Source organism: Melanotaenia boesemani, chromosome 13 (assembly GCF_017639745.1).
Source record: "Melanotaenia boesemani isolate fMelBoe1 chromosome 13, fMelBoe1.pri, whole genome shotgun sequence".
Classification (NCBI taxonomy): Eukaryota; Metazoa; Chordata; class Actinopteri; order Atheriniformes; family Melanotaeniidae; genus Melanotaenia; species Melanotaenia boesemani.
The window spans coordinates 23,550,229-23,564,151 of NC_055694.1; the positions used below are offsets into that span (position 1 = coordinate 23,550,229).

Here is a 13,923-nt window from a genome sequence, read left to right on the forward strand (position 1 = left end):
TCTAACCCAAGATCACTTGGTGTTAATATGTTTTTTGTTGTTGTCGTTTTGTTTGTTTTTTAGATCAGTTGCCTTCACTTTTGGGGGTAGATCGATTACAGCACCATCTTCACAATCCTGGGGTTATAATCCACTGATACTAAATATGCCATGATTGATCACTGGGAAAGGGATAAAATATCAATACAAAGTTTTTAACGTGACAACCCCGTCAAATGATTGTCGGTAATAACTTTAAACTTCTGATCATAATGAATCTGTTCCTAAATTAGTCCCAACGTGCTGCTGATATCAGCTCAGACTGTTAGTTCAGGTGAGCTGCTCACCTCTTCTCTTAGCAGTCAGGATGCCGGTCCTTCAGAGACCATCCGTATTTATTGTAAATTGAGAATTCAATTTTTCCATGAAACTGCGTTACTTGAATTAACATGTTAGTCTAACATCTCATCCTTCTCTGGCGACGCCTATAATCCTTAACAAAAGAGGTGATGGACATGGGGATTTAGTTTTCAGTTGGCCACTTTGCATTTATGAATATAAAACGCGGTCAAACAGAGCGCTGTGTACACTGGTCAGGCGCGCGCATAACCTGTGACGTCACCAACTATGAGAGTGCCTGATTGGTCAATCAGTATCAGGAAGCGATGAGCTGACCGTTGACAAAAGTAAAGATTCGTTGTTATCCAACGAGTTAACCCCACGGCAGCTTGCTGCACTCCAGATCTGAGTGGTCCCCGGTTTCGCTCTGGGCTAAAGGTACAGTTGAAAATCGATAACATTCCGTTCTCTGTCTAACACAACGAGTAGTTTAGCTCGCTAACCATCCTAACACAGGTTTAGCTAATTCAACAGGATAATATTCCACCATATGTATCCGCTTAAGCCGGTGGGGGTCTTGTTGCAAACGTCGATTTTTTAAAACTATTTTGGCTTTGCAATTCGCTAAGAAATCTAGCAGACATAACGAAGCCGATAGCTTAACTTAAACCTTACATAAATTATGGCCTGCAGATTGTAACGTGGGGGAAAAAAACGTAATTATATTTAAACTCTTTAACGAAGCACACTAGTTATAATGTAGCTTCAATTATTTTAGTGTCTATTAAATTAAAAACAAAGTTTAGCCAAAACGTGTATTATGTGAAACTTTGTAGTTACTCTAGTTAAATTATTGCAACGCTTTTTTCATGTAGTACTTGTTGCGAGCAGATAAGTTGGGGTTCGTTTCATTGTCTAATTAGCTTTAGTTCGTTTACGTTTGGCCCCGGCTTTATAAATGATTGACATGGCCTGTCAGTTTACTTGCAGCGTGGCTGTCAGAGATGGACGGAGGACAGGAGGTGCGAGTGGAGGCTGCTCCATACAGCTGCTCTACCTGTGATGGAGGAGAGGTCGCAGGCCGCAGCCTGGTTCGACGCAACAAAAAGATCCGCAGTTTGAGCACTTCCTCTGCCAACAGCTGCTCAGAGTTCAGGTACATGCAAAACAAAAGCCTTTCTCAGTTAATGTGACACGCCTGTTTACTTTGATTACACTGTTTCTGTTTACTCTTGTGTAAAAATGTTTTGAAACCAACCTTGTGACATGACCAGTGTTTCCTCACCCCTGACATTTGAGGTGGTTTACAGTCCCTTAATTCTATTCAACGAAAGGAGAACAAAATTGTAGATGTTGTAAAGGTTTTATGTATGTGTGTTTTCGTAACCCTAATGAGGTTTCTTACAGGGGGAAGTCACTGAGCAGACTACATCTGGCCAAGATGTTGAAATGAACTACAAAACACTGATTTGAATTTTTTTCTCATTTAGTAAGGTGATTGATTGTAGCTTTTGTAAGCCAAAGATGGCGTGCTTCCTTGGCTGAAACTAATTTTTAAGATATGTTATTTTAAAGAAATAATTGAATGATATTTTGGTGTTGATGATGCTGAAAGAATGTAAAGCCTATCACTACCTTACCATAATATAATAGTTTTTGCATTGATCTTGTGATGAAGTTTTTCAAAGTGGATATATACATTTTTTTCTTCTCTGGTTGAATCATGAATGTGCATAGCTCAGTTATGAAATGCATCTTTGTTTACTTCTATCATGTGTTGCAGTCTCAGAAGTCCCCCTTTTTGTGTGTGTGTTTTCCATGTCAAATGTTATGTAAAAGCTGCTCCCCCCCCCCCCCCCAGTGTGAGGGGGGAAAAGAGTTCCTATAACAATCTGGCAAATGCATATTGTTCCGTGTTACTAAATTGTTATAGCTGTTGTCACTAAAAATAGTTACCTACTGTCATCATAATCATCCTGTTGGATCCTTGTTTCTGGCTTTTGATCAAATGCTGAAAAGAGAGCTAAAAAAATGTAATAAATTCTGTAGAGCTGCAGATCTGGTCCCAAATATCTGTTTTTGGTCATCATGAGCATCTTATACATTTCACTTTTTTATTTCTGTCAGTGTTTACATTAAAATACTAATTTATGCTGCTCCAAGAAGTGGTAAACAGCAGATGGTAAATTTGCAGTCAGACTAAGAGGATTTGTGGCTGAGTGATGCGATGCAGCATGACGGCTGCATTTGCTCCATCAAAGCTCAGTATCGCTGAACTTTTACCCTTAATGCACTTAGATTGTTTAACAAAGCCTAATACACATGCAGAGTTTTAGGAAAGAAGCTTAAAAAATGACTGAGGAGTTATCAAACATTTTTGATCCGTGATTGATTTTGTTTCAAGATTTTTGGAAGTTCTTGACAGAGAAAGTACCAGACGGATTGTTCAGCATAAGAGGTTACAAAAGTTTGTTACACAATGTTGATCTACGAGTACAAAATGACTCGTTAAAGCAGATAAGGAATTAAAAAGCGATCAATCTTGAGGAGGGCCCTTGCTTGTAAGTGTCTGTAAACAACTTTTTTTTACCCCTTTATGTCTTAAATAAGAAATGAATATTATGTTTACTACATGCACTCTTATGTAAAGTTAATCTTGGAATCATGGACATGAAGTAGCTTATTTGTGTACATGGTGGACAAATTCCTGTTGAAATCTAATTGCTTGTCATCCTGTCTTTCAGGAGAACTCAGTCACTTCATGGTCCAAGCCCGGTCACCACATTTGGCCCAAAGGCGTGCATGCTTCAGAACCCACATGCAGTAATGTAAGTAGCAGAGAAACTTTTTTTCCCCCCACTGGACTGTTTGCATGCTTTGTTTTTTTCTACTCTCATAAGAGAGTAGAAAAAAAATCTCTGTACAAAAAAAGGTGTGCGAAATCAAATGTTACAGTTAAATAAGACTTTGTCCCCAAAGAACATAAAATAGCGTGTCTTTGTTGCTTTTAGAGCTCATTGGGCCGGTTTTTGGGCAGGGCAGCAGATAAGATTATGCTTTGCTTCATATAAATTAAACTTTGACATACCGAATATCAAAGTTTAGTTTTTATAGTGTTGTCAAATGAAAAGATATAATGAAATATTTTCAAAAATGCGAGGGGTGTACTCACTTCTGTGAGATACTGTATATGATAATAAATAAAGAATAGTTCTTAGATACACCTTATGGTGCCCCATGGACACATCATCAGTGATGTAACCTGGGATCACAGGTAGTTTTGGGTCTTTCAACAATCAGACCCCCTCCCCCAGACAACCCAGCCAGGGTTAATCAGGCCAGGTAGCCCTACCCTGCTTGCCACGCGTCTCTCCTCTTGATCTACAACCACCTCAACTTGATTGCCCTTCGCTGACTGGCTCCTGTGATGCCCAGCGTCTTGTAGGCCCTGCAGACGGATTGGTCCACAAATCCTCAGCATCCCACTTCAAAGGGCTGTCATCTTGCCTGCCAACCATTGCTCCGGCAGTCCTCCACTAGCTCGTAGTACTTTACCCTCTTTCTCTCATTGGCCTCCTCCATCCGGTCCTCCCACAGCACAGTGAACTCCAAGAGAATTACCTGCTTGGATGCTACTGAGGTGAGGACAGTGTCTGGCCTTAATGTTGTCCTGTTAACCGCTTCTGGCAACTTTCTATTGAGTAAAAAATAGTTTTTAAAAAGTCAGACTGTCCAGAGTACTTTTTGATTTCACATGACATATTAAATTGGGACGTAACATAAACTAGCTAAACTATGCTTGCTTTGGATGTCTGTTTTTTGCCAACAACTGATTTGAAACACCCCAAATTTTATTACAAATTTAATGATAAATATTTTTAGTTTTTACTTAAAACAAATAATAGATAACAGACAACCTCCTCATTGCAAACATGAGTGAAGTAATGGAACATGTTTGTGTATTTGGACAATAAACTCAGTTTCATGTCTAGTTTGTGCTTTAGTTCAGATTCCTTGCATGATCAAGACACAATGCTACTTCATGAAAAGGAACATTTAAATAGTTTATATATGTCTTGTTTTGTATTTCTTAATAATTTTTTTAGATTTGACAGGTGTTTTACATCCATCTTCTGAGTGAGAAACTTTGAGCTCACCTTAAAACGTATTTGGATGTGCAAGTAAAAGTGTGAATTTCAAAAGGTTACTCTCAGTTCAACAAGCAAATTAAAGAAGTTTGATGTGCACACTGAAGTAGAAAAGATCTGTATGAGACACAATTAAATATTCAAAGTAGAGTTCATTTTAAAGACTGGAGAGAGCTGTAAACATGCTGTACCTAAATCCCCCACAGAACATCTGGTGCAAACTAACCACAAGTCATTCAATCAGCAGCTATCCAATTTATAAAATAAATGGTCAAAACTTCTTTCTGTAGTAAAAAATACAGACCACACTGCTAATCTCATCATTTGAGGTCACAGTTACGTGCTGTGTATTCCTGCTAAACTCTCTGTTTATGAGAATCTTTTCTACTAAAATGTCTTAATATCCTCTTGTGTAATTTTTAAGTTTGAAAAAAGAGAAAATATGGCCAAACATATAAACTCCAAGCCTTAGGCAGGTAAAGCATAGTAAAACAACAAATACATTTGTGTTAGTTGTGCTAACGTTTTGATTTAAACACATCATTGTACCCCTTTTTAACTCTGGATTTTCAGTTCCTATATTTTGCTTGATGGGTGTTAATAACTCCTCTGAACTTAAAATGACCGCACTTGATCTCACATCACATTTTCTGCATCTGCTGTCATGTTTTGCATCTGCCAAATACAGCTGTTGGATTGAAACTGGAATTAGTGTACTGTGAAATTGATTTCAATGAATATCTGATTTAAAAATAAAAAATAAATAAACAAGACATGATTAGTCAGAAGCTGTTCTGCTGCTTTGACTTCACACAGGCCAGGTTTTAGTTTGGATATTGAACAAAACCTGCAGGCATACAGATGCAGGTCCGATGGAGGTTAATGTTCAGCCTGGCAGACTCCTTAGGATCTGTTACCACTTGGTTAGTTTCAAAAATTGCATGTAAAACTATTTATTGCAAACAAACGGCCAGTAAATTTACTTATGCATGTACATACATGTACAAACTGACCTAGGTGCTTTTCCTAGTTGTGCTTCACATTTCCCATCTGGGCTTTAAATTAAGAGGATCGAAAAGTTCCAGTAACAGCAGAGAATAACTGCAAAGATGGCCCAAATTTCATTCATAAAAATAAAAGCAAATGACACAGCATGGAAAACAGTCCAGACTTGACTTGCCTGAGTACCAATTCGCCACTAGAGAAGTTTTTTTTTTTTTTTAAGATTGCCTTTTTTTAAGACAAAAGTATATTATTCTTAATAAATGACCTAATCGAGTGCCAGCCATACTGTGAACGTAAATGTTTGCCCAGCCAAAATGAGGAAGAGTGCGGCGCTGTCTCTTTTCCTGCCTTCGGTGAACGGCCTGACTTCTCTGTATTCCTTAAGCTGCCGGCTATGTGACTTGTTCAGTTGTTTTCAGGTTGTTGTTGTGGCCTCAGTGTCATATGTTTCTGGAGGGGGAGAAAGAGAAAAACATGTTATTTAAAAAGGTAGCTAGCTGGTTGATGAACAACCACATATGGTAGATAAACATTTGGGCAACTAGTAGAGGAAAAAGACGATAAATTCAGACTTAAGTTTAGCAACTCAAAAAGACTTTTGAAAAGGGGGAAAGTGCCAGTGTGACTTTGTAAGAATCATAATTCTTCTGTTGAAGTCAAAACTGATTTATATTGCCTACGGATTTTTTTTTTTACCATATGGGTGGTAATTTAAAACTAAATCTACTTACTAGCTTTTTTTCTATCAATTATATTGTTTAAAACATAAGCTAATAAAGCTTTCAGACCGTAAACTTGGTGTTGCTTCACCTCTTGCGTAATACATCATAATATATTTAACATCCAGATGGAATTTCATACACCTTTTATTCATTATTTAATGCTGCAGGGCAGCCCAGCTTGCTACTGTATTTGCTGCGTAGGTTGTGACTATTCAGACATTGTTTTAGACTGTCTTCCGAGCGTCATGGCAGCTTCCTGACGTTTTCTAGTCAAAACCTGATCTGACTGTTGACCTAGTGATAGCTGAAGTCACATAAGTGTCTCTCTTTGCTGTTTGTTTCAGGTTGCAGTGTTATAAGGATTAACTTTCTCAAAGCTGCTAGGCAGGTTAAAAGTAGCAAAACCAGGCTATCTTTGTTACACAGCAGTGGCTGTTCTGGGAACAGCCGGCTCCTCACCTGAATGTTTTTGTTTGTTTGTACATTGTCTGCATTTGCTGTGGACGGCAGGTATTACAAAAGGTGCATCAAAGTAAAAAAATAAGAGTCACACTTTAGTCTCTCCAGTCTCCAATCTTATGATGGCGTCAGTCTCTGTGGCAGGGTGTGGTGATACCAAGCAAGGTAGATGAACACTGTCTTGTTTCTGTGGTTTTCCTTTGGGTGTTAGTTGCTAGTGAGAGCCTTTATTATGCAGAGGAAATGTCTACCTGTCAGCACCTTGGTCTCCCATCCTCCATCCGAATGGGTGCATCAGCTCACTAAATAGTTTTTAAAGTGCCACCAACGCCATTACATTTTATGATGTTTATAGGGCTGGGTATTGTCACTAATTTGCTGAATCGATTGGATTCACCACAGCCTATTTCTATTAGATTTTGATTAAATCTGATGTTTATTTAATCTACGCCACACCGCTTACCTGCACTGTAACCAGTGACCTGGCAGGATCAGGTTAAAAAGTAAAAAAGCTGTTGGCTGTAGCTCATCTGCCCACTACTATCTCATCCCTGTCAATCTCAGTTTCTTAAACACACAAACAGATTATTTTAATTCAGTTAAGTCCTCACATTAACACAATAACTTCCTCCTCCCTGTGGATGTCAGTGTGTTCATTATCTGTGATCGGCTGTGAGTTTTCCTCTTACTAATATCACTAAAGTGAAACATCGTTATAAGAAGCTTTCATTAACCAGATGTAGGAGATATGCATCACTCGTTTACTCACCAGAAGAATCTGATTCTAGTAAAAGTGGCAGTTTTAAATTACAAAAGGCGTTTCCAAAGCTATGAAAATTTTCGTAGGGGTGAAATCCCCCGCGGCTCATCAACACCTCATCAACTACGTCTTCTCATGTAAATTAGAACCACCCTCCTCTTCAGTTCTAACTTTCAGCTCGGTCTCTGTTGCAGGTTTTTACTGAGGGCACTAAAGGAAATTCTATTGGTTATGAAATATAATCTTGTACGCCACTGGCATTTTCAGATCTCTGACAGCGAAACTATTTGACACAGCAGATGATCGATCAGTGATCAGTTGCATTTCACATATCTGTAAAGTCAAATAAACGAGCTTCAGTAGAGTAAAAAGTCCAGTGAGTTCTAAACCATTTTGTTTAATTCTATGAAGTATAGAAGTGGGCTGCATAGAAAGCTAAATTTAAAAAAGAATAACTCGGAAACTGGAAGCACGTGGAGAAAATCCTGCGATCTGCGCTGGCTGGGACTTCTAAAAAGTTGTTTTAGTCTCATAGTTAATCATGTAGATTGGTTTTACAGTATAAATATTATTGCCTTCTTTCCATGTGCATGTGCTGCAGAGAAAATCCTAGAAGTTCTAGTCACAAAAACAGCAGTCAGTGTTTATTTTATTGCATTCTTGGTTGACTTCATGTAAACATTTACAGAGTTTCTATATTAAGTGAGACCAGACCAGATCTGTAGTTTTGGCGTCCAGATCAGTTTTAAGATATTATTGATCTGAATCCTCTTCTTTATATTGTTTGGATTTGACAGAGATTCTAAACTCGGTTCTAAACAGTCAGACAATTTTTGACACCATATATTTCTTGTAGATACTTGTTTCCTCTTCTTAAAAGAATTGGGTCAAGCATTGATAATGGCATTGATAATAATAAAATCTTATCAATTCCCATACCTACTAAGGGCCATCTGAAATTTACACATTATCTGTTGCAAAAGGATTATTTTACTAACTAATAATAATAATAACAACTATAATATTATTAATAATAATCAAAGCACTAAACCACTTTGCTAATATTACAGTCAATAAGTAAACTTCTTTTCATAAATAAGTGATAATTTGCATAAGAAAAATTGGTTAAGAGAACAATGATGTCCTGTAACAGGAGACCAGGAAGCACTGCTTTTGTTTTTCCAGGTTAACACAACCGACTGTAACTGGTATAAACCCTGAATGAGGAAATTCAGGTAAATTACCTTTTGCATTATAACAGAATTGACAAGCAGCTTTTACAAATAAGGTCAGACCCTCCCTGAAGTGGGCGGGTTCAGCACGGCAGACGGGGCGGGGCTAGGGATATAGTCAACTTTAAGATGAGAGAGGAGAGAGAAGAAGGTTTAGTGTTAAGTCCTCTCTGGGACAAATACAACCTCCGTGAGTCCAGCTCTGGGGTTTGTTAGCAGGTTCTGTCTACGGTGCAGGAAGAAGAATTGCAGCCTCGCTCGACAGCCAGTAGCTGACTCACAGCATGACCACAAAAAGGGAATCCAGTGACTGCTCTAAAATGTAGAGCATGGAAGGAAGGTGCTAGAAGCAGAATCAGCTGTTTCACCACCAGGACAGAACTCTGTTCTCCCACAGAGTCAGCCTGAAGCAGCATCTTTGTGAAACACACACAGCACAGCCATGAAGTTTAGCCAGCATGTACTAGAAGACGTTCCAGGGAGCCACAGCGAGAACAAAGTCTGGAAATGGTGAGAGAGCGTCTCCATCTTATTTGCAAGCAGGAGTAAGAAGATGTTGAAGGATGAGAAATTAGCAGGCAACCAGATGTTCATTTGTACTGCAGTGAGTCATGGTTATATTCTAGTAACATGGTAACTATGGGGGATGATGTTGATACTGGCCCCTGAACATATAGACATTTAGTAAGTGATAGTGTGTGTGTATTGTCAAAGGTTTGCAGAGGAAGAGCGGGGTGTGGATGCTCTGAGGTTGTTAAAGGAACAGCTGTTCATGAATGGATCCCAGCTTGTTCAAATGCTAAGGAAGGTTTGCTTTTGTTTCCTTTTTTGTTCCTGAAAGCAGGTCCGTTGAGTTTTATTGTTGGATGTTTGTGTCTGCCTGCGTTTGGGTGAGCCACGTTCCGCTCACACTGAAATTATCTGTGTTATTTGACTTAATATCCCAGTACCAACTGCCTCTGTGACACTGGAAACTAAAAGTAAATTTAAGGCAGAAGGTTGGAGCGTTCTGTTTGTGATTGCGTTATGTTGGAAAGTCTTTGTTGAATTAAAAAGAGAACTGAATATGTCATAATAATGTCGCTTTCTGGTTGAAGTGTTGTTGCCATGACACGTGATGCCTTTTTCATTTACAGTCAAATATGTTTGATTTACTATTGAAACAGTATTGGGTAGAAAGTCGTAGGTGTGGCCAATGTTGAGCCTTCTGTAGAGCTGTAGTAGCATTTCAGGCTAGTAGACGTCTGACACGGACACCAGTTTATTTTACATTATTCTGTTTAAACAGTTTAAAGCAGAGCAAGTGTTTGGGATTTTATGTGTTTGCAGTTTGCAGATTTATTATGTAAATACTGTTGTATGTTTTAACGTGTAGATACTTGTAAAGTTTTTACTTCCTGTACAAATCATAAGAAATATAGTGGCAAAAAAATGTAGGCATGTGTTTTGTTTTTTTTATTTATTATTACTATTTTTTTAATTAATTTGCTAAAATTGGGGGTTACATTCTGATTAAATAACTGACTTCCTGGAGCCAATTATATAAATCCCAACTGACTTGTGAGACATGCAGTCATTCCCACAGAACCAACACTACCTCTTACTATGTACTAAGCTGCCGTCCTGAACTCTTGCATAAAAGCTACAAAAACAAATTATTGTATTTGAACTGGAGACAGTCTGTAGTACATTCAGTACTTTAATATGCATGATAGAGCTGTAACAAATAACAGCCATAGCTAACTGTCATAAACAGACGTTTGTATGTAGCTTCAAACCCGGTAGCAGTTTCCAGTTTTAGCTCCTTTTGATTTGGATTCCTGCAAAAAGTTGGTTTAATCAATGTCAAAGTGTCTTTGACCCAAACTTGTTTCATGTTATTCCTTTGAGAAAACACTTAAACTTTTATCTGGCATAGTTCTGTGGTTTTGTATTTCGATAACTCTTTATCCAGGGGGTTGAGTTAAGGTGTATGTCCTGAAGATGACCCGCGAGGTAACAGAACTAGATTTTAAGCCGAAGTCTCTAATTGGATAGCTGCTAAGCAGTCTTGGTTATGATGAACAGATAAATGTTGAGTTAGTTAACAGATCTTGCATAAAGCATGGTTTGAAGTTCAAGCCCTAATTCCTAGTTGATGTAAGATCCTAATCCAATTCAAACTTTTCTTCTTTTTTTAATTATTGGTCCATTTTAATCTGTTATGTTTTTTACATTCAGGCACATTCAAGACCCCGCTACCCAAAGGCTGACGTGGAACAAGCCGCCAAAAAATGTCCTTGTCATTAAGAAAATCCGAGATGCCAGTCTGCTTCAGCCTTTCAAAGCACTCTGCATGTTCCTCACAGAGGTATGTCCACACCAAAAACCAACCAGCTAGCTGTTAAGCACACACGCGACGGGATCGGGTCACGTTTGCTGGAGACAGGACGTGGAGCTAGATGTCATTATTAGGTTTCCTTTGTTAATTCTCGCATTGTACCTCCCCGTCCATCCTCACATTTGGTTATACCGCCCACAAATTCTGTTAAGCATGTGCCTTCTTGAATGTTGTTGCAGGTGAAGAACATGATTGTATATGTGGAGAAGAAAGTTCTGGATGACCCAGCCATTTCAGGCGATGAAAACTTTGGGGCCGTAACAATGAAATTCTGCACTTTCAGAGAAGGTATATACAAAAACCTGCCATATCAAAGCAATTCAATTAACGGCACTTTTATTAAATGATGATAATCACCTGTTCATTGTCTTTATTTCTCAGATCTTGATGACATCTCCAATCGTGTAGATTTTATCATCTGCCTTGGTGGAGATGGAACTTTGCTGTATGCATCTTCACTCTTCCAGGTATTCATCCTGGAGTTCTCAGTGTTGCTTTAAACTGAGGATTTGTGTGTTTTTGCAGCATCTGCTAAACATAACAAACTTCCCCCTACCTTTAATTCTAGGAAAGCGTTCCACCGGTTATGGCCTTCCACCTTGGCTCCCTGGGCTTTCTGACGCCTTTTAATTTTGACTCCTACCAGTCTCAGGTCACCCAAATTATTGAAGGTACTGAATGTTTTCTATCCTGAACTTTGCAAACATTAAAGCATATAGGTTAAATTAACGAGAGAAGTGTCAGAGATGAATATATGTTCTATTTATACTGTAGGTAATGCTGCCATTGTCCTGAGAAGTCGCTTGAAAGTCCAGGTGTTCAAAGAGAACTGGGAAAAGAAGGACAGCATAGATGAAAAGGGCATCATTCTGACCAATGGAAGCACTGAAAGTAGCTGCAAAGCCATGCAGTATCAGGTAATCAGCATCAATATTCACTCTGATTTCTCTTAGATTGCTAAAAATAAGAACTTTATGACCTTTCTAGAAAATTTGCTTTGTTTTTCCAAAAATGCTCAGCCTGCAGCTCAGGCTGTAAATGGGTCAAAATATTTTGGAGTTTTGTCATCATGACTCAGCCATTTTCTCTCTCGAGCCTGTGGGTTTCTAACCTGTTCTTGAAAGAACAAGTCAAGTGCTGCTCAAACTACACGTGTGAAGATTACAAACCCAGATTGGTATTTTTACAGCTACCAAACCAACAATCTGGTCTGAGTCTGTGGGTGACATCATGTCAGCAGTTTGTGAGTCCCACGCTAACATTAGACGTTCTCCCACTGTGTGTGTTTATCAGGTACTGAATGAAGTGGTGGTGGACAGAGGAACCTCCTCCTATCTTTCCAACGTCGACCTCTTCCTGGATGGACATCTTATTACCACTGTGCAGGGAGATGGTGAGTGAGTTGCTGACACATCACATCTGTGCTGTGTGTTGATAACTCTTCAAAGTAATCACTTTTCCTGGACTCTGGGTAGAGCAGAGTTTAGACTGCAGCTCTGTGCATCCTCCACCTCTCAGGAAGTGCTTAACTTTGTGCAGAAGTTTCCAGACTTTTACTTTTTAAAAGACATACATTCCCATTTACAAATGACAAATGGTCCCATCTTTATGCAAACTGGACTCACACTTGTATGACCTGTTATGTACTTGGTTGTGTTGAAATAGTGTGTGTGACTATGTCCCCTCAGGTGTGATAGTGTCTACACCTACAGGCAGTACAGCATATGCAGTGGCTGCAGGAGCTTCCATGATACACCCCAACGTTCCTGCCATCATGATCACCCCCATCTGCCCACACTCACTCTCCTTCAGACCCATCGTGGTGCCTGCCGGGGTGGAGCTAAAGGTATTCACACTTCTGGTTTGTTGCATAACATTATTCAGAATTTGTGTTTGAAGAGTGGGAATTTTTCTTTTTTTTTTTTTAACCAAAGTGTTTAATCAACAATATTTCTTTGTTGTTTCTTAGATAATGCTATCCCATGATGCCAGAAACACAGCTTGGGTGTCATTTGATGGAAGAAGGAGACAAGAGATCTGCCATGGAGACAGGTTAGTCCACATGCCGAGCTGCTAAACATACCATAGCCACACAAACGCTGGAACCTGAAGATGAAGGAGAGTAAATGAAGCTCAACTGACAAATGGATAAGTTAACTCCCTCAGCAGCTGCCTCAACACTTACAAGCTTTGTTACATAACCTTATCAGCCTGTTTAATTGGCTTTTGAGGCGAGCAGCACCCTCTGAGTCAGATCCAGTGCCTTCTTTCAGATAACCTACTCAGGCATAATCCCCTTCCTGGTTCTTGTAAAGAGCTGCCAGTATTTTCATTTTCAGTAAAAACCCTGTGTTGCCTCAGAGGGAAGTCATTCTACTCTTAGCTGATGCCAGCTGCTTCTCTTTTGTTCTCTTGATTGCAAATACCTGGACTTTCCTTGTTCTTTTTTCCGCTTTTATGGGACAAAGGCTTTATTATGTCACTTCTCCATCCTTTTTGCAGCATTATCATCACCACTTCCTGCTTCCCTGTTCCCTCAATCTGTTTCCGTGACCCTGTGAACGACTGGTTTGAGAGCCTGGCCCAGTGTCTACACTGGAACGTGAGGAAGAAGCAGAACTACCTCAATTCGGAGGACGAGGAGTTCTGAGGATGCTTACAAAAAACACTTTTTTTTTTTTTTTTTTTTTTTTTTTTCTTGTCTTTCGTGGATAAAATTTCATACTATATTCGAAGCCGTTTGTCCATGTTGCCTTTCACATGCAGTAAAATGATTGCATGGAGAGTATTTCTCTTCCATGTTGTAGTGGAATTCATATGTCGGAGTAAGAGGCAAGCTATGAGCCCCAGTGTAAGACAGGTGACAGCTACACTGCCTTAAAGTGTCACATAGTCTGAC

The 13,923-nt window shown here is 39.2% G+C and overlaps 1 protein-coding gene across 2 annotated transcripts; it reads left to right on the plus strand.

Moving 5' to 3' along the window:
* The first annotated feature begins 641 nt into the window (after positions 1–641).
* On the plus strand, positions 642–13,697 carry nadka (NAD kinase a). Of its 2 annotated transcripts, XM_042004722.1 has the most exons (12): positions 642–756; positions 1,298–1,474; positions 3,063–3,146; positions 10,865–10,994; positions 11,204–11,312; positions 11,406–11,491; positions 11,593–11,695; positions 11,799–11,941; positions 12,318–12,417; positions 12,713–12,870; positions 12,994–13,076; positions 13,527–13,697. In XM_042004722.1, the coding sequence occupies exons 2-12, from the start codon at positions 1,323–1,325 to the stop codon at positions 13,672–13,674; spliced, it is 1,296 nt and encodes a 431-aa protein (XP_041860656.1). In that variant the 5' UTR covers positions 642–756; positions 1,298–1,322; the 3' UTR covers positions 13,675–13,697. The 2 variants fall into 2 exon arrangements, with proteins under 2 accessions (XP_041860656.1, XP_041860657.1); XM_042004723.1 differs by lacking the exons at positions 642–756; positions 1,298–1,474; positions 3,063–3,146 and adding an exon at positions 8,803–9,154.
* Positions 13,698–13,923: the final 226 nt, after the last annotated feature.